Source organism: Melanerpes formicivorus, unplaced genomic scaffold (genome assembly GCF_026170545.1).
Source record: "Melanerpes formicivorus ecotype bairdi unplaced genomic scaffold, bMelFor1.0.p_v2 SCAF_47, whole genome shotgun sequence".
In the NCBI taxonomy this organism is placed as follows: Eukaryota; Metazoa; Chordata; class Aves; order Piciformes; family Picidae; genus Melanerpes; species Melanerpes formicivorus.
In genome coordinates this window covers 2,671,792-2,692,471 of record NW_027142399.1, presented here as the reverse complement: position 1 = coordinate 2,692,471, position 20,680 = coordinate 2,671,792, and the positions used below count along the sequence as shown (strand labels likewise).

Here is a 20,680-nt window from a genome sequence, read left to right as displayed (position 1 = left end):
AGATGGTGACCTAAGCTTCTTTCTGGCCTCCAGCAGATGGAAAGGTACAGAATATGCTGCTCTGGGTATTAAACCAAGGGTTTCATTACATTCAAAAGCAGAGAGGAGGACTGATGTCAGGGGAACCCCACTAACAAGGCACTTTCCTGTCATCAAACCCAGCTGGGATCAAGCAGCTTTCCACCTTATCAAAGACAAAGGGATGTTAACACATCCTGACAAAAAGCAGTTGTTTGATGGCTCCCCGGGTGAGGAGCTTGGGATTTCTGCAGCGTGCTCACAGGGAGCTGCACATTGCAGAAGGTTTCACTGCTTCAATACCACTGATTATGCAACTGGAGCAGAGCTTCTGCTGCTAGAGGTGGGGATGCCCCTCGGTTTTCAGGTCTTGTACATGGAATATTTACTTAGAATTAACCAGGTTGGAAAAGACCTTTGAGATCATCGAGTCCAACCTATCACCCAGCACCATCTGATCAACTAAACCATGGCACCAAGTGCCTCATTCAGTTTCTTCTTAAACACCTCCAGGGGCGGTGACTCCACCACCTCCCTGGGCAGCACATTCCAATGGCCAGTCTCTCTTTCTGGGAAGAATTTCTTCCTAACATCCAGCCTGACCCTCCCCTGGCACAGCTTGAGACTGTGTCCTCTTGTTCTGGTGCTGGTTGCCTGGGAGAAGAGACCAACCCCCATCTGGCTACAACTTCCCTTCAGGTAGTTGTAGACACCCTCAGGTCAGCAGTTGCAATCAAACTTTGTTCTCACAAGCCAAATCTACCTGCGTTTGCAGCTCTTTGCCTATCCAGAGGTGAACCAGCAGCCTCTCTCCAGCTGTTGGAGGATGTGTATCATCCTCAAATGGACCATCATAACCAGCAGCTCAGTGGGAGAGGGCAAGGGGACCCTAAAGGAACCTGAGAAATTGCCCCAGGCTGATCTCATCAGCAGCAGAGCTGAATATTTCAGCGCTGCTCCATGGGCTGAACTTCTCTCGGTGGGCAGAGACATCTCAACCCCTGGGGCTCTCCAGACAACATTTTTCATCAGCCTAAAATTAACTCTCCTCATTGAAATGCCACCGAGCTCTGTGATTATCTGCTGGTGAAATGTCATGTGGCTGCTGCCTGTGTGTTTGCCATATTTGCTGGGCTGCCTCTGCAGCTCCAGCACAGACATTGCTGGACGGGATTCCGCAGCCCTGTCCTTGCCTTCATACCCTGTTGGATGCAGGGTATGGCTTTCCCCTTCCTATTGCATGCACTAAAGCTGCCTGGGACACCCTCAGCTCCAAACACACTGCAAGAGCACAGAGAAAGGCCTGATAGGCTCTGAGGTATACAGACAGACTGATGTGAGTTAGGGTGACAAGGAGTAGCTCTGTAAATGTGAAGCTCTACCACTCTCATTAAGCAATACAAGCCTTTAGATTAGCATCAGCAATTGGAGAGTTAGAAAATCTATTAGTCCCTCTGTGTTAATTAGACCAAAGAACAGTGTAACCCCCTCCAAAAGTCAATATTCCTCCAGCTCAGAAAGGAATATTGGAAGGTAGGAGCGTGGTCCTCCAATTATTTGTGCTTGTCTCCTTCAGGGGAGGACATGTCTGGGATTGATTCACTTTGATTTTTATGCAATCAGATTTTAATTTATCTGAGTGCTCTCCAGGCCTGAGAAAGCTCCTCAGCTCTGGGAATGCAGAGAGAAAAAGGTAAGGACCTTATGATTTAAAGATCTTGATGTCTCTGTTAGAGAGAGCCTCAGCCCCAAGCTTGCATCACATAACTCCAGGCCTCTCGCAATGGTATTTATCATGTCTACAGAGACACTGAAGATGGCCAGCCTGCCAACATCCACCTCTGGAGGACAATTCAGCTCATGGAAAGAATGAATGGAGACCTCTCTCTCTCTCTCCTCCCTATTATTACATAAGCAGCTTCTGTAACAGTTCTACCATGTCCTTCTTTGCAGAGGAGAAAAGGCTGAGGGAGCTGGGGTTGTTTAGCCTGCAGAAGAGGAGGCTCAGGGGGGACCTAATTGCTCTCTACAAATACTTGAAGGGAGGTTGTAGCCAGGAGGGGGTTGGTCTCTTCTCCCAGGCAAGCAGCACCAGAGCAAGAGGACACAGTCTCAAGCTGTGCCAGGTGAAGTTTAGGCTGGAGGTGAGGAGAAAGTTCTTCCCAGAGAGAGTTGTTAGCCATTGGAATGTGCTGCCCAGGGAGGTGATTGAGTCACCATCCTTGGAAGTGTTCAAGAGGGGATTGGATGTGACACTGGGGGCCATGGTTATTAGCCATGAGGTGTTGGGTGCCAGGTTAGACTTGATGATCCTTGAGGTCTTTTCCAACCTTATTGATTCTATGATTCAATGAAAAGTCATTTAGATGCAAGATGCAAACCAAAGCAACAAGACAGCCAGAGGCAGATGATGAATGCATGCAAAGTCCATTTAGTCAGCTCACCTTCCCTTTGTTCTCCCAGGGGAGAATCAAGATTGCATATTAGGAAAAGCTTCCTTCCTGCAGGAGTGGTCAGGCATTGGAGTCACCAGCCCTGGAGGAGCTCACAAAATGTGTGGCCATGGTGCCTGGGGACATGGTTTAATGGCCATGGTGGTGTTAGGTGGATGGTTGGACTTGCTAATCTTAGAGGTCTTTTCCAACCTTAATGATTCTGTGTTTAAATTCAGGATATCTGATGCTGTGACTGTTTCTTTTGGGCCTGGAAATTTTACTACATGAGGGTGGCTAACTGGAGGTGCAGAAAAGCTGCTCTTTGCCTACACTCTTGCAGGGACAGGAGGAGCTAAATTACTTCTAATCGTTAAGCCACTTTTCATCACACCGAATCTAAGCCAGGAAAATATATTGGATAAAGTCTTTTCCCTAAGAGTTTATTAAAGCTCCATTTAGTGACTGGGATAATTGAGCATCTGGACTCTCTCTTGTGGCTTATTTAATGGTGCTGGGGAAAAGAGGTAAGGAAAAGCAGAAGGACCTAAACAATCATAGAATCACTAAGGTTGGAAAAGACCTCAAAGATCATCGAGTCCAGCCTGTCACCCAACACCTCATGACTAATAACCATGGCACCAAGTGCCACATCCAATCCCCTCTTGAACACCTCCAGGGATGGGGACTCCACTACCTCCCTGGGCAGCACATTCCAAAGGCTAACAACTCACTCTGGGAAGAACTTTCTCCTCACCTCCAGCCTAAACTTCCCCTGGCACAGCTTGAGACTGTGTCCTCTTGTTCTGGTGCTGGTTGCCTGGGAGAAGAGACCAACCCCCACCTGGCTACAACCTCCCTTCAGGTAGTTGTAGAGAGCAAGAAGGTCTCCCCTGAGCCTCCTCTTTTCCAGGCTAAGCAACCGCAGCTCCCTCAGCCTCTCCTCACAGGGCTGTGCTCCAGACCCCTCCCCAGCTGCATTGCCCTTCTCTGGACACGTTCATCATCCTAGACCATGACCATACTGGACACTGTAGATGTGGAGTGAAGTCTGCAGGACAGGTACAGCGAATCTGATCAGAAACTTTGCCTCCTTTTGCCCTTTGTTAACCTCTTGTGGAACCATGAGAGTGCCTCAGCCACTCCGAAACATCAACCGGTTAAGACCCCTGCCAGGGCTGTCTGCTGCAGCTGGCTTCGTGGGTGAGTTGTGCAACAGCTGTGGGTCCCTGGAGATCTCTCACTGGAATAATGCAGTGTTTGTTTTCTGTTTGCAGCAAAAGCAAAACATCACATTTCAGGCTGGCTGGGAGGCTTCTGGTGTGGTGGTGGTGGTGTTGTTGTTATTTATCCAGTTAAAAATGCAACTCAAAACCCCAAAAACCATGGGCTCCAAACCACAACATTTCCTTTGTCAACGAAAGAAAAACAACAGCAAGCTGAAGAAGTGTTTCAGGAAATTCAAGTCAGCTTGGAGACACAAACAAAGGTTTAAAACCAATGGCTTGAAGCCTTCAGGAAATTCAAGTCACCTTCAAAGCACGACCATGGGTTTAAAATCAATGATGTGAAGGGGTTGTGGTGACTCTCTGAAATTTGTTCTGTGCCTTTTGTTTGAAACTATTGACCATCTTTGCCTGCTACCGGGTCAGGATTGAATTTAAATGTCAGAGGGAAGAGTTATTTGCTTGAGAGGAGGCAATCCATTGCCTTTGTGGTGTGTGTGGGGTGGGTTAAAGCTGCTGGAGGTGGTTATCAAATGGCTGGGCTGAATTTTCATAGGTTTGTGGAATGGTTTGGAAGTTACCTTAAAGATCATCCAGTTCCAACCCCTCTGCCATGGGGAAGGACACCTCCTACCAGCCTAGGTTGCTCAAGACCTCATCCAACCTGGCCTTGAACACCACCAGGGAGGGTGCATCGAGGACCTCCCTGGGCAACCTGTTCCAATGTCTCATCACCCTCACTGTAAAGAGTTTCTTCCTAATCTCCAGTCTAAATCCACCCTTCTCAGGCTTAGAGCTCCCCAGTTGTACCTCTGAGCTGTATGATGGTGGTTCCCAATTTTTCACGGGGGTTACTAAGGGAACAAATGCACTGCTGCATTTTTCACTACCCTCTCCCTTCTATCAATGTCATGATTTAATAGAAGCCATGCTGGAAGCAAATGACACCTCTCCTGGAAGCAAATGACACCTCTCCTGGAAGCAGATGGGGCTTGAGCAGTACGATAGGAAATAAAGAACCTAACGAATTTGCTTGGAGTGAGTTTGAAGGCCTGGAAGCAGGGATTAATATCCCCCAAGCTGCTTTATCAACATTACAAAGTGTGAGGACAAAGCAGGAAAGCACAAACAGTGCAAGCAGCTCTCGCTGTGGCAAAATATCACCCCCACCAGTGACCATATGTCATTGATAAAACCAGCCCAGCCTCTGAATCAGACAACGCCATCAGCTGAGCTCTGCTCTGCTCTGCTCCCAGCTCAGTGCAAACTGCCTCTTCCAGCTTCGATTTGGGGATTTCAAAGCCTGCCTTCAGAGACCAGAATAATTCATTTCCACAGATGTATGCTCCCTGATGTCATTACATGCTGGCCTGGACAATCCCTCTGGGAGAGGAGCCCATTTGTAAAGTGATGTTATTCTGCTGCCATGCTTTTAATTTGGAGGTTGTTATTGATAATGACTTCCTCTCAGACAGAGCTAGCAGAGGTTGAGCTTTCAGGAGAGGAAGGCAGCGCTGTCACTGTGCAAACAGAGTCTGATGGTGTCACTGTGTGATGAGCAAAGAGGCTTTGGACAAACAGAGGACTGCATTTCGCTCTCAGATCAGGAGGTTCTAGTATCTAGTAAATGATTAGGCTACACAATAAGCTTCCACTGCAAATCTTTGCCTTTGATAGACTTTTCCACCCACTTCTTCTTTTGCCACATCTCTACAATCCCCTGCTGAGAAAGATTTGCCTGCTAATGCCAAATGAATCCCTCTTTGGCCATACAGTGCACCAGCCCAGGTACAGTGCAATCCACACATCACTTCCATCAGCTCCCTCTGGAAAAGTCACCTATTGCTTCTCACCTAATGACTAAAAGGCATTCTGGAAAAGTGAATTAACTCTCCAGAGAGCTACCCTGAAGATCAAAGATCTGAGAGGAGGGAATTTGAAAGACTGTTTCCCTTCACATCTGGTTGTTTGGAGATCAAGAAGGACAAATCTCAAGTAGGGGACAACATTAAAGGTAAGCAAGGGACAGAATCTGTGTGGCAGGGTGCTGAAAACACTGCAAGCTCCTATCAAGCTGAAAACCCTTGCCAGTGTTTCAGAGAGAACCCACCCCAGAACCCAAAGACCTTGGAAAGAACCTATGAGGAGTTTGGAGCACAGCCCTATGAGGAGAGGCTGAGGGAGCTGGGGTTGCTTAGCCTGGAGAAGAGGAGGCTCAGGGGAGACCTTATTGCTGTCTACAACTACCTGAAAGGAGGTTGTACCCAGGTGGGGGTTGGTCTCTTCTCCAGGGCAACCAGCACCAGAACAAGAGGACACAGTCTCAAGCTGTGCCAGGGCAGGTTCAGGCTGGATGTTAGGAAGAAATTCTTCATAGAAAGAGAGATTGGCCATTGGAATGTGCTGCCCAGGGAGGTGGTGGAGTCATCATCACTGGAGGTGTTTAAGAGGGGACTGGATGAGGCACTTGGTGCCGTGGCTTAGGTGATTAGATGGTGCTGGGTGATAGGTTGGACTTGATGATCTTGAAGGTCTTTTCCAACCTGGTTAATTCTATTCTATTCTATTCTATTCCTATTCTATTTCTATTCTATTCCTATTCCTATTCCTATTCCTATTCCTATTCCTATTCCTATTCCTATTCCATTCTATTCTACTCCATTCCACCCCATCCTATCCTATCCTATCCTATCCTATCCTATCCTATCCTATCCTATCCTATCCTATCCTATCCTATCCTATCCTATCCCATCCTATGTAGTCCAATGTTCCTGCTACAGCAGGGTCATCCATAGAAGTTTGCCCAGGATCACAAGGTCCAGGCAAGTTTGGGATCTCTCCAGGGAAGGAGACTCCACAACCCCTCTGGGCAGCAAAATCTCTATGCCACACCACACTCTGTTTTCCCCCATTTCCCCCCACCCCCCCCAAGACTGTGAGACTGTTTGTGACACCTCCTTACCTGTTGCTTCCACCATTCCTTCCAGGATGACCACGATTTCAAACTCCTCTTTCTCCAGCTGGGTGCGGGACATCTCCCAGAAGGGACTCTTCTCGTTGATTTCGTGCGAGATGATGAGAGGCGACACCAGGAACAACCTGTCGTCTCCAGTGTCAAATCCCACGTTGATATCCGTCTGGTTCAAGGGGATAAACTCTCCTTCTTTGGTCTGCTTGGATTTAATCAGTTTGGCTCTGATGGAAGCCTCGACAATGTGGGAATTGCGGAGGTCTCCCACTCGGAACATGAGGCAGAGCTTCTCATCCCTCATGGAGATCACGGCGTTGTTGGAAAACATGAGGGTTTCAGCCCTCTTCTTTGGTTGGCTGATCTTGACAAACATGCATCCCACCATGAATGCGTTGACAATGGAGCCCAGGATAGCCTGGATCAGGAGCAGCACGATGCCCTCTGGGCACTTCTCCGTTATGACCCTGTAGCCATAGCCGATGGTCGTCTCGGTCTCGATAGAAAACAGAAAGGCAGAAACAAATCCACTGAGGTTTTCGACGCAGGGGATCCAGTTCTCGTCTTCCAGGTGGTCCAGGTCTCCCCGGATGTAGGCAATGAGCCACCAGATGAAGCCAAAAAACAACCAGGTGATGGTGTAGACCATGGTGAAGACGAGGAGGTTGAAGCGCCACTTGAGGTCCACCAGCGTGGTGAAGAGGTCGCTAAGGTAGCGGTAGGTTTCCTGGACGTTGCCGTGGTGGACGTTGCATTTGCCGCTTTTCTCCATGTAACGCTGCCGTGGCTTCTTCCCCTCTGCTGAGATGAGCCTGGTTCTGTCAGTGGCAATGGGGACATCATCCCGAGCCTGCTTGGGTATCTTCTTAGGCTCTCTGGATGTAACACCAATGTCCATGTCCTGGTTCATGAAGATCCGAGAATCTCCGGCCATGGCTGGGCTGCGGGGGAACGGAGAAAGAATGTTTAAGAGGGGAGGGGAGGGGAGGGAAAGAGCTGAGGCCATGCTGCAAGTTTTGCCACAGTGGTTTTTGTGGGGGGTTTAGTGTGGGGTTTTTTGGTTTGGTTTTGGGGGCTTGGGGGTTTTTTGCTTGGTTGTGGAGAAAAGGAGGTGGGGGTTGGTCTCTTCTCCCAGGCAACCAGCACCAGAACAAGAGGGCACAGTCTCAAGCTGTGCCAGGGGAGGTTTAGGCTGGATGTTAGGAAGAAGTTCTTCATAGAAAGAGAGATTGGCCATTGGAATGTGCTGCCCAGGGAGGTGGTGGAGTCCCCATCACTGGAGGTGTTTAGGAGGAGACTGGATGGGGTGCTTGGTGCCATGGTTTAGTTGATCAGATGGTGTTGGGTGCTAGGTTGGACTTGATGATCTCGAAGGTCTTTTCCAACCTGGTTAATTCTATTCTATTCTATTCTATTCTATTCTATTCTATTCTATTCTATTCTATTCTATTCTATTCTACTCTACTCTACTCTACTCTACTCTACTCTACTCTGTTATGTCCTGTTCTGTTCTATTCTGTTCTGTTCTTTTTTTGGTGTTTGGTTGGTTGTGTTTTTTGGGGCTTGGTGGTTGAGGTTTTTTGTTTGATTTTTGTTTCTTTGGGTTTGGTGGGGTTTGATTCCTTGGGTTTTGTTTGGTTGGGGTTTTTTTTTGGGGTTGTTTTTTTTTTTTTTTTTGTGGTCCTCGGATTATAGAATCATAGAATTGTTAGGGTTGGAAGGGACCTCAAGGCTCAGCCAGTTCCAACCCCCCTGCCATGGGCAGGGATACCTCACACTACAGCAGGTTGCCCAGAACCACATCCAGCCTGACCTTATAAACCTCCAGGGATGAGGCTTCCACCACCTCCCTGGGCAACCTGTGCCAGTCTCTCACCACTCTCACAGGGAAGAACTTCTTCCTAACCTCCAATCTGAATCTCCCCATTTCTAGTTTTTGTTCCCATTCCCATCAGATTTTTCCACTCCCAATACTTTTTTCCATTCCCATCATATTTTTTTTCCCCTACCCAAAAGCTGCTTGAGATCACAACCAGGATGAAAGTAAAGCTACATCAAGATGTATCTTCACGAGGGACTGGAGCCTTTTGATGCCTCAGGTTTTGGGTGCACACCAAGAGAAAGCTCAGGCATGGATAGAAACTGCTGAGCACCACTTGTCTACCTAAAGCCCACAGAAGTCTGAATTATGCATGAAGGTTTCCCTTGCAGTCAGCAGAGAAAGGCTCCTCCAGGGATGGTTCCCACTTCAGGAGTGCTGAATCACCCTTCTGGAGGTACCCAGCCTCCCCCTCCACAAATTCTTCTGGGAGCCTGAGCTCCAGTTGTGAGACAGGCTTTGAATGGACGACTTGGATTAGGTGTCTGAAGGTGTGAGGCATCCAGGCTGACTGTTCATCAGCTGTGGGGGATTGTGATGAATCTGTGGAGCTTCTAAAGAGCTCTGGTGAGAAAACATCACTGTGTTCCCATGAGAAGCTGGAAACTCCCTTGGAGTGGATGTTGGAGGATGAGAAACCACAAGATAAGATAGGAGGCCACCTGAACTAGCTTAACAAGTAACTATAGCAATGCCATCACTAACCCATGAGAATCTTGAGAAGAGTCTGTTAACCAATCACATGCAGCCACACTAACAAGATAGACACAAATATGTGTTGCTTGCTGGAATAAAAGGACTCTTTTGTCTTTCTCTATGCTCTGCTTGCATTTTATCTTGGTTGCTCTGACCGTCACCCTCTCCCCATCCCTATCCAGCAACAATCAGCCACCCCATCACTTCAGCTGACCTCAGACAAGTGCTCCAGACACTTTGAACAGGCAGCTCTGGAAGGTCCTGCTGTCCACACACAAAACTCCAATCAACAAGGGACAAACTAGTCCAAAATGATGCCTGAAATGAGTTTTGCCAGCAGGAGCAGGGAGGTCATTGTGCTCCTGTACTCAGTGCTGGTTAGGCCACACCTCGAGTCCTGTGTCCAGTTCTGGGCTCCTCAGTTTAGGAAAGATGTTGAGTTGCTGGAAGGTGTCCAGAGAAGGGCAACAAAGCTGAGGAGGGGTTTGGAGTACAGCCCTGTGAGGAAAGGCTGAGGGAGCTGGGGTTGCACCAGAACAAGAGGACAGTCTCAAGCTGTGCCAGGGGAGGTTTAGACTGGACGTTAGGAAGAAGTTCTTCATAGAGAGAGAGATTGGCCATTGGAATGTGCTGCCCAGGGAGGTAGTAGAGTCACCATCACTGGAGGTGTTTAGAAGGAGACTGGATGGGGTGCTTGGTGCCATGGTTTAGTTGATGAGGTGGTGTTGGGTGATAGGTTGGACTCGATGATCTCGAAGGTCTCTTCCAACCTGGTCTATCCTATCCTATCCTATCCTATCCTATCCTATCCTATCCTATCCTATCCTATCCTATCCTATCCTATCCTATCCTATCCTATCCTATCCTATCCTATCCTATCCTATCCTATCCTATTCCCATCTTATTCTATTCTATCCTACAGGGTAGGATAGGGGTATCCCTACCCATGGCAGGGGGGGTTGGACCTAGATGATTCTTGTGGTCCCTTCCAACCCTGAATGATACTATGGATACTATGAATACTATTTCCATCCTATTCTACTCTATTCTATTCTATTCTATTCTATTCTATTCTATTCTATTCTATTCTATTCTATTCTATTCTATTCTATTCTATTCTATTCTATTCTATTCTATTCTATTCTATTCTATTCTATTCTATTCTATTCCATTCCATTCCATTCCATTCCATTCCATTCTATTCTATTCTACCTGAAAGGAGGTTGAGGTGAGGTGGGGTTTGCTCTCTTCTCCCTAGTCACTAGTGACAGAACAAGAGGAAATGGCCTCAAATTGCACCAGGGAATGTTTAGGTTGGAGATGAGGCAGAATTTCTTTGCTGCAAGAGTGGTCAGGCACTGGAACAGGCTGCCCAGGGAGGTGGTGGAGTCACCAACTCTGAAGGTGCTAACAAGATATGTGGCCATGGCACTTTGGGACATGGCATAGTGGCCACGGTGGTGTGGGGCTGATGGTTGGACTGGGTGATCTCGGAGGTCTTTTCCAAGCACAGTGATTTTGTGATTCCACGCTTCTGTAACGTAGCATCCTGCTTACAGGGATCATTATCTGCTCCTTTAAACCCTGCTCCATGAAAAAAAAAACCAACCAGGAGTCTCAGCTCTGGATGCAGGGCACAGCCAAACCTTCTGTGAAGGACTAATCAGGAAGCCTTAGGGATATGAAAGGTAGAGCAGCAATATTCTCCGTGCCGCTCGTTCCCCGCATTGTCCTCTGCAAATCCCATTAAAACCTAACTAAATCTATTACTGCTCCCTCTATCTTTAATCTCCTTACGCCTCTGTGAATGAGAAGAGGTGTAGAGAGACAATTAAGAGTATCCTGGGAGAGACAATTTGAAGACTGAGCAAAGTGGCTTCATCTTTTCGGTATTAAAGAGCACGGAAGGGTGGGCGGGGAGGAAGCAGGGAGGCAGGATGAATAAATGATGCAACAAATTTCCACTTCCATTCCACCCCAGCCAAGTCTGGTTAACAGCAAAAAAATTACTTGTAGCCCTTGTATAAGTCACCATCAATCATCCCTCCAACGAAGCAGCCAGAGCCTGTTGCTGGAAGCAGCCCTGCTGGCTCTGCTCACCAGGGAGTCCAGCCATCTGCCCACAGCCCCGGCCCAAAGCTGCTTCCTGCTGGCACGTTTGCCTGCTTTGAAGGGTTTGGGGGCAGGGCTGAGCCAGTGCAGCCACAGAAAGGGGGTAAATAACAGGGGATTAATGATGCTGGGATCCTAAGTGAGGAGGAAACGGGTTTGCTAGCCTCACTGCACAGGGTGCACGTTCAGGCACCACTGAAGATGAGCCAGTGTGTGTCCAGCTGGCCAAAAATACCAACAGCATCCTGGCCTGGGTCATCAACAGTGTGGCCAGCAGGAGCAGGGAAGTGATTGCCCCCCTGGACTCAGCACTGGGGAGGCCACACCTTGAGTACTGGGTTCAGTTTTGGGGCTCTCACTCCAAGAATACCTTGAGAGGCTGGACTGGGTACAGAGAAGGGTGACAAAGCTTGGCAAGGGTCTGGAGTAAAGGTCTGGAGAAGAGGAAAAGGAGGCTGAAGGAAGACCTCATTGCTCTCTACAACTTCCTGAAAGGAGATTGGAGCCAGGTGGAGGTTAGTCTCTTCTCCCAAGTAACAAGTGATAGGACGTGAGGAAATGACCTGAAATTGTGCCAGAGGAGGTTGGAGATTAGGAACAATTCCTTTCCTGCAGGAGTGGCCAGGCACTGGAACAGGCTGCCCAGGGAGGTGGGGCATGAATCATAGAATTACAGAATCATTAAGGTTGGAAAAGACCTCTAAGATAAAGTCCAACCATCAACCCAACATCACCATGTCCACTAAAGCATGTCCTTAAGTGCCATATCTATGTGTTTTTGAACACCTCCAGGGATGGGGACTCCACCACCACCCTGGGCAGCCTGTTCCAAAGCCTGACCACTCTTAGAATATTACTTTTGCTCTGAGTATCTCCTGATCAATCTGAAATTACTCCATTTGGACTAGAAGTTTTTAACTGAGGGGAAGTTTAGGCTGGAGGTGAGGAGAAAGTTCTTCCCAGAGAGAGCTGTCAGCCATTGGAATGTGGTGCCCAGGGAGGTGGTGGAGTCCCCATCCCTGGAGGTGTTCAAGAGGGGATTGGATGTGGCACTTGGTGCCATGGTTTAGCCATGAGGTCTGTGGTGCCAGGTTGGACTTGATGATCTTTGAGGTCTCTTCCAACCTTGGTGATTCTGTGAAACTGGAGGAGGGCAGATTTAGGTTGGCCATCAGGAGGAAGCTCTTTACAATGAGAAATCCTGCAGCAGGCTACCCAGGGTGCTGGTGGAGTCACCATCCCTGAAAACAAATAAGATCAGCCTTGATGTGGCCCTGGGCAGCCTGATCTAGTTGGAGGTGTCCCTGCTGACTGCAGGAGGATTGGACCTGACGACCTTGGAGGGTCCCTTCCAACGTAATGCAATCTGTGACTCTGTAAAAGGTTTGTGAGCAGCCTGTGCAGGAAAGTGAAAGCAGGCATGTGGTGCATGTGGTCAGTGTAGAAAGGGTTGTTTCAAAGCTGATTTCATTCTAAAATGATCCTTGAAACTGAGTTTTGTTTACCCTGTGTGAGAGAGCACCATTGATTTCAGGACATTGATTTATAGTGGGAGGCTTTGTGGCTCAGGCTCAAAGAAACCACAAAGATCTTGAAACATATTAAAAAGAAGAGAACAGAAGGCAAAAAGAAACACAACCCACCCCACCCCAAAACAATCCAAAAGCCATAAACCCTTAGAAATATCACTGTGATTGATGAGTGTGTGTGGTGGAACCTGCTGCAACTGAAAAACCCACTCAAGGGACTGGCAGTACCAAAGCTCTAATGCTGTTGATCTTTAGCAAGAGGTCAAGGGAGATCTTCCTGGAAACCTTCAGAAGATCTTACCAGGGTCCATTAAAACAGGAACTCTCCTGCTGAATGAGAACTTTGCTGACAGCTTTGGTGGCAGTGTGATTTCTCCTAAGGTTTAATCATAGAATTGTTAGGCTTGGAAGAGACCTCAATGACCATCCAGTTCCAACTCCCCTCATGCTAGATCCACATCCAGCCTGCCCTTAAAAACCTCCAGGGATGAGGCTTCCACCACCTCCCTGGGCAACCTGTGCCAGGCTCTCACTACCCTCATAGTGCAGAACTTCTTCCTAACATCCAATCTCAATCTACCCATTTCTAGTTTTACTCCATCCCCTCAGTCCTATCACTCCCTGACACCCTCAAAAGTCCCTCCCCAGCTTTCTTGTAGCCCCCTGCAGATCTTAGAAGGCCACAATAAGGTCTCCTTGGAGCCTTCTCTTCTCCAGACTGAACAGCTCCAACTCCCTCAGTCTGTCTCCATAGGAGAGGAGCACTGACCATCATTGTGGCCCTTCTCTGGACATGCTGCAGCACCTCCAGAGCCTTCTGCTCTCCCATCATAAATAGGATAGAATAGAATAGAATAGAATAGAATAGAATAGAATAGAATAGAATAGAATAGAATAGAATAGAATAGAATAGAATAGACCAGGTTGCAAGACAGCTTTGAGATCACCAAGTCCAACCTATCACCCAACACCATCTAATCAACTCAACCATGGCACCAAGCACCCCATCCAGTCTCTTCCTAAACACCTCCAGGGATGGTGACTCCACCACCTCCCTGGGCAGCACATTCCAATGGCCAATCTCTCTTTCTATGAAGAACTTCCTCCTAACATCCAGCCTAAAGCACAACCTCAGCATGTGGCTAGTGAAAAGAATTAAACAGATTCATCTTTGGCTTCGATTTGCTTTATAGTTCCCCAGCTTTAAAATGGATAAAAATGGTCTGGGGGCTCCTAGACATGGGAATCTGCCAGGCAATTTGCTGCCAATCCCTTATCATTGTTAAGTTCTGTGGGAAACTTCAGCAGCAATGGGAAGATGCTATAAATGAAGCATGGTGGCTACAGAAGGGTTGGGTTGACTCCTTCACTGTACAAGAGACAGCCACTGCCTGCTATCCAGCAGAATCATCTCTGCTAGGTCTCCATGCAAGCGTCTCATGGAGATTTAGGCTTCCATTTGTAAATCACAGCCCACAGGCAAGAGATCCATGAGGTGAAACTGCCTCTTTTAGTCACAGGCACTGTCCTGTTCCTCTGGAATTTACCATCTTTGGTTCAAGGAGGCCAGGATCATAAAAATGTCACTTTTGTACAATGTTGCTTTCCTTTTGGAGAGGCTAAAGGAGAGGTGAGTCAGTGCATTATCAACCCTGCAAAGAGGGTTGTTTTTTAATCAGGCTTGCTGCTGCTCAGCTTTTGCCCAGATGACAGGGTGACATTTAGGACTCTGAGATTTGCTGAAGAAGAGTCAAGCTGGGGTTAGGTGTCTCCAGGAGGCATTGGCTGGCAAAGCTGCCTACAAGCTCTGCCTGACAGAGCTGATGTACCTCCTGATAGCTCCAGGTCTTCAGGATAGAAATTGGCTGAACTCTGTACTCAGCACTGGTTAGGTCACACCTGGAGTCCTATGTACAGTTCTGGGCCCCTCAATTTAAGAAGGATATTGAGACTCTTGAAGGTGTCCAGAGAAGGGCAATGAGGCTGGGGAGGGGTCTGGAGCACAGCCCTGTGAGGAGAGGCTGAGGGAGCTGGGGTTGCTTAGCCTGGAGAAGAGGAGGCTCAGGGGAGACCTCATTGCTCTCTCCAACTGCCTGAAGGGAGGTTGTAGCCAGGTGGGAGTTGGTCTCTTCTCCCAGGCAAGCAGCACCAGAACAAGAGGACACAGTGTCAAGCTGTGCCAGGGGAAGTTTAGGCTGGAGGTGAGGAGAAAGTTCTTCCCAGAGAGAGTTGTTAGCCATTGGAATGTGCTGCCCAGGGAGGTGGTGAAGTCCCCATCCCTGGAGGTGTTCAAGAAGGGACTGGACGTGGCACTTGGTGCCATGGTTTAGTAGTCATGAGGTGTTGGGTTCCAGGTTGGACTTGATGATCTCTGAGGTCTTTTCCAACCTTATTGATTCTATGATTCTAGGAAGGTGAAACTAGAAAAGGCTGCAAGAAACTTCTTTCCTTTGCTGACTATGATTCCACTTTAACTCATCACTGATCTTGCTGAAGTAAATGCAAGTTTAGGTGGAGACTGAATTTTCTTCTGCAGAGGTCTAAAGGGGCATGCAGAAGGAGCCTGGAGGCAGGGATTTGTCATTGCTTGTCTAAAACTAATGCTGGGATTTGTTTTCAACCTGAGGTCCATGGGTTTGTGCATTATGAGAATAAACCTGAGATGGAACAATCCCCTGCTCCAGGACAGGTGAGGGCTGACCTGCTGGGAAGCAGCTCTGCAGAAGCAGGACCTGGGAGTGCTGATGGTTGTCCATGAGGCAGCAGTGTGGCCTTGGGGCCAAGAAGGCCAAAGGTCTCACAAGGTGCATTAAGAAGAGTGTGGCCAGCAGGCTGAGGGAGGTTCTCCTCCCACTCCCTGCTGCCCTGGAGAGGCCATACCTGGAGTATTGTGTCCAGTTCTGGGCTTCCCAGTTCAAGAGAGGCAGGAAACTGCTGGAGAGAGTCCAGGACACTGAAGGACCTGGAGCACCTCTGTGAGGAAGAAAGGCTGAGAGTCCTAGAGCTGTTTAGCTAGGGCAGAGGGAGACTTGTGGCACTTCACTAATGAATGTGTGCTTCCAAAGTTCCCTCATCCCAGCAATTGCTGTTCAGAGCATAACCTCACTCAGCACTGGAGGGGGAAGATGCCTCTCACTTGTATCACACCACAAAGGGTGGCTGATGATTTGTTAGACACTTGCTAATGAAGCAGAATGACTTTGTTCTCGTTATGGAGCTGGGCTGATGAGGGCTCCTGTCTGCTAGGAGTTCATTAAGCTGAGAAATCCCAAACCAGAAGGTGTTCAGGCTTCAAAAGAAAACATCTTGTAAGAAAATCTCACTGGGTAGGAAGCTAATATGAAACAAAACAGAGCTTTTGGACGTTTGCACTTCACTTTTATCTGCTAATTATCTCACAATCTATTCTTCTCCCCAGCAGTGCTGGATAATCACAGCTCTGATATCCCTGAGCCCTTTTCATTGTCAGTTGAGAGGTGGAAATGTGTCCCCTCCTTCCACTCCCAGATGTCTCACAGTGTTCAGTGCAGGCATCACATGCTTTGAAATGTTATTTATTTATGTATTAAGGTCTGTGGAACAAGGAAGTGCTTGAAAAAAATGCTGAAAGTTGGAAAATGCCTCATGAGACATCAGCATGAGCCCAGGCTAGAGGGATTTGCTCTAGGAGAGGGATTTGCTGTAGGACAGGGATTGGAGGACGTGGGGGTTCCACAGCACAAGGGATATCTGCTACATGATAGAATCATGGAATCATTACAGCTGGAAAAGACCTCCAAGATCACTGAGTCCAACCATCAACCCAACACCTCCATGGCCACTAAATCATGTCCCAGAGTGCCATGGCCACATGTGTTTTGAACACCTCCAGGGATGGAGACCCTACCACCTCCCTGGGCAGCCTGTTCCAATGCCTGGCCGCTCTTGCTAGAGAGGAATTGTTCCTTATCTCCAACCTAAACCTGCCCTGGTGCCTGTTGAGGCTATTTCCTCTTCTCCTACTGCTAGTTCCTTGTGAGAAGTAACCAACACCTACCTCAGTCCAGCCTCCATTCAGGTTGTGATGCACCACAGTTTCCATGCCTAGGTGGATGGGAGGGTATAATCCATGTACCTTCCACTTAATGACCTTATACTTCATGGAATTAAAGAAGATAGGCATGAAAACTCCATGTGCAAAGGATCTGATCACAATATTGTACTCCTCAGTCTTGAATAGGTTAGATTGTCTTTACCAACAGATAAAGCCTGAAAATCAACCAGTTTGAGCCTTCCAACTCCAGAGAAGTGACTCTGCCTGGGTGCACTCTCTGTCTCTGTCCCTTTAACCCAGCCTCTATTTTTAGGGGCACCTCATGGTGTCATTGAAAATCTGACCTTCCTCTTTCATCCAACACAACACAAAGACAGAGACACTTTTGTCTGGAGGAGACACTCTTATTTCTCCTGATACTGGCTACTCACCCACAGCACACACCAAATATTGGGGAAAGCAGAAGCTCGATACTAGGAGAAAATCCTGCCCCAGGAATGTGAAGGTTCTCCACTGGTTGGATATTTCACCAGTATGGCAACTGGGAATCACCAGGTAACCCAAAGATACAGTTGAAGGATGTTAATACCACTCCACACTTCTCCTGTAACTTGCATCCAAGCTGTTCAAAGCTGGACTGACCCAATACAGGCTCCTTCTGCCCCAAAATGTTCAACAGTGCTGCTGAGGCCACTGTGCAGGCAAGAGAAGATGAGCCAGAGAGAGGCAAACTGACCTACCTAGTACCCAGCTGCTGGTTAAGTGCCTATGCTCATCACAAGTGTCCAAGGTGCTCTGCTGACCCCAGACTGAACAGCCAGTGGGTGACTCATGTAGAATTGTCCAGAGATTTGTTTCAGAGCATATCTGTCCCCAAACTCTGCCTTTTTCAGTGTCTTTAAGTAACTGGGTTGGAACCTTCCAGAGATGGAGAATTTTCTCTCTCCTGGGAAGCAGAAACGATCCTGATCCTTTATCTCCAACTTAGTAGGAACAGTGGAGGAAAGAACTGAACCCCAGAAGTGAAGTAACTCCCCCAGCTGCCAGGCACACTTCAGACACAGGATCTTAGAATCAATAAGGTTGGAAAAGACCTCAGAGATCATCAAGTCCAACATGCTACAGAAGACACTGGTTGCTTGAATTGGTCTGAGAAATAGTGAGCTAAGCCACTTTGGTTTCCCTCTGAGCTACTCTGTTCTAAATCCAAGGTAGCTGTCTATAAAAAAGGGGGAAGGAGGAAGGACCTGCTGGGTGACAGAGCCCCCAAAGTCCAAAGGTAGGCTTTGTGTCTTGGGACAGGGACACTTTGTGCCAGCTCTCACTTGGTTCCTGGAACTCTCAGGTCCAAAGCAAACAAGGGATATGATGTCTCGAAGCCAGCATGTTATTCCCAGCCTAATTCAAAAGGGAGAACTCATTCAAAAGGGAGAACTCTGGGCACCTTTTGGACTGATGCAGCAGGACATTGAAAATAATAACAATAATAATAACAGTAATAATGATAATAATAAACAGCAACCAGTCTTGTTCCTACCTCCCAGAGCCATAAAACCTCCCAGAGATTCCCAGGGCATAAAACTGCCTGAAGATGCAACTTCATTGTCTGGAGACTACACTGTGAGGGCTCTTTAAACCCCAAGCTGACTAATAAGCATCTTAATTACAAAAGAGTTTAATCTTTGACTGCAGGTGAGGATTATGGAGTCACTCTGTGCAATTCAGGGCTGCTCACTGCTCAGTCCCCCTCCCCCTGCCCATTATATCCCAGTGATCTCCACTAATCTGGTAGCTGAACAGTTGATCATTTCAAGCATCTTTTCCTGCAGAACACCTTTAGCAGATCTGACAGTGCCTTTGTCCAAGATCAGCATCTAAATCCCCAGCTCCCCCCGGAGTTCCCTAGCAGCTGCTAAGTTAGACAGCAGCACATCTCCAGCTTGCACCCCAGCAGGGCAGGGGAGAGAAATCTGGTGTTGAGCTGACCTAATACTTCAGCCACTTGTCCTCCTGCCTTTTGGGCTCCTGGTCCTTTGCAACCAGAGAAGAAAAGAAAGTGGGAGAACAAACCAAAAGCAGGCAACTTACTTGCTAAGAGCAGCTCTGCATCAGCCTTGTGCCGTGGTGCTTCGGGGATGCTGGATGGTGACAGGACTGAGAGGTAGGTTAAGAAGCTGCTGGAGAAGTGTCCGGTCCATGCCATCACCAGAGAGCTGGGGTCGTCTTCTGGTCCTTGGGATCTCCCCTTCGTTCTTCCCTCTGCCTGGCGTTAGAAAACATTGATGTGGCACTGGAGGTTTGGATGCACACGCCCTGTCCCTGGGTATCCCTGGTTTCCCTAGCCCTGGGTGACCCTGATTTCTCTCGCTCTCTCAGCGCTGCCACATGGGCTACAAACCCTCGCCCTCCGCCGCCGCAGGGCTACTTCTGTCTGTCCGGCGTCTGCATTCCCGGTGGGATAAGGCTTTGGAAAGCGCTAAGGGAGAGGGGAGGGAGAGGAGAGCATGTGATGGGGAGCATGATCCGCTCGGAATGAGCAGCGAAGGGAAGGGCTGCAGGAAGGGAAGCCCGGCAGGGAGGGGTTTGAGCTGCTGATGTGCACAGAAAAGGCTGGATCGGGGCGGGGGGGTGGGGGGGAAGAGGCGTGCTCGGAGCCCGCAGATAATCAGGCACTGTGCTCCCTCCCCTCACCACGGGTTTTACCCTCCCTGTCAGCCCCCTAAGCTGTAGGTTTGTTTCTCCTCCCCGTGGCAGCTTCTCCTCTCTCCTGGCTTCTCCTTTCCCGGTTTATGGGATAGGATTTCGGGAAGGCTGTGTTCTTGTTTTAAAACAAGGAGGAGGAGGAGAGGGAGAAAGCAGAAGCTGCAGGTTTCACATCTACATCTTCAGCAGCAGCAGCATGGAAATTCTCTTCCGGGCTGGAGCAAGGAATTTGGGCTAAGTGAGGAGAGGAGGGAGAGGGTGATTCCTTTCCCTTGCTCGTCAACCATCGAGCTGTTGAAATAGTGTTGGCTGACTGAGTTGTGCTGTTTGATCCCGCTGGTCCCAGGGAATGCTCCCAAAGCTCTTCAGAGGTTTTCTTTGTCTTTCCTTCTTTCTTCCTTTTAGCTTTTTCTTTTTAATCATTGATAACACCACACTGCCTCTTAGGCTTAGCAAAATATTTCCTCTTCTGCAAAGCAAATGTCAAACCAGCTGCATGTATGAGACAGATCTGCCTGGTGACTTCGGGTTACCTTCAGGCTTTGTCGCCCTGTCCTCCCTAGATCTCCACTGCAGGACCACAGGCATCACAGAAATGCCTTCACGGAAGGTTTTCTGGTGGAAGGCACATCTCCAGAAGGCAATGTGTTGGGGTTGTTGGATCTGAAAGAGATTTAAGAGTCCTATTGAGACATTCAATCACTTTGCACATCACCGAAGCCCGTGGCACTTGTTCTTTGATCTGTGCGGGGAGGAGGTTGGATCTGGGCAGCTGGGCTGAGGAATCTGGAGCCAGACCAAGGACTTAGGGCCATCAAAAAGGACTTTTGCAGGTCTAATTTGGCTTTTCCACCTGTTAGCTTGTATTTCAGACGGACCAGAGAAGCCAGGTTGGCTCCTGCTTCCCATGAATGAGGACAGGGCTACCCCATCCAGGCTGCAAGCAGCACAGGGGACACCATTCAGGTCGGCAGTGGAACTGTTTTCAATTAAAGCAAGAGGCATGGTAATAAACTGTTAATTAAATCCTATGAAATTAATTATGGTCGATCTTCTGCCTGCTTGTGGCTGCTGGGAGTGCTCC

At 48.4% G+C, this 20,680-nt stretch overlaps 1 protein-coding gene across 4 annotated transcripts in view; it reads right to left on the bottom strand.

Annotated features, from left to right (window-relative positions):
* KCNJ5 (potassium inwardly rectifying channel subfamily J member 5) overlaps positions 1-20,680 on the bottom strand; it is a 71,347-nt gene that overhangs the window by 8,134 nt on the left and 42,533 nt on the right. For 3 of the 4 annotated variants that reach the window (XM_068160000.1, XM_068160002.1, XM_068160001.1), the window contains 3 exons: positions 20,130-20,259; positions 18,982-19,156; positions 6,639-7,585 (listed from right to left, as the gene is read on the bottom strand). In XM_068160000.1, the coding sequence (XP_068016101.1) occupies positions 6,639-7,578 (940 nt within the window). In that variant the 5' untranslated portion in view covers positions 7,579-7,585; positions 18,982-19,156; positions 20,130-20,259. The remainder of the gene's footprint in view (positions 1-6,638; positions 7,586-18,981; positions 19,157-20,129; positions 20,260-20,680) is intronic. The other variant, XM_068160003.1, reaches the window with a different exon arrangement.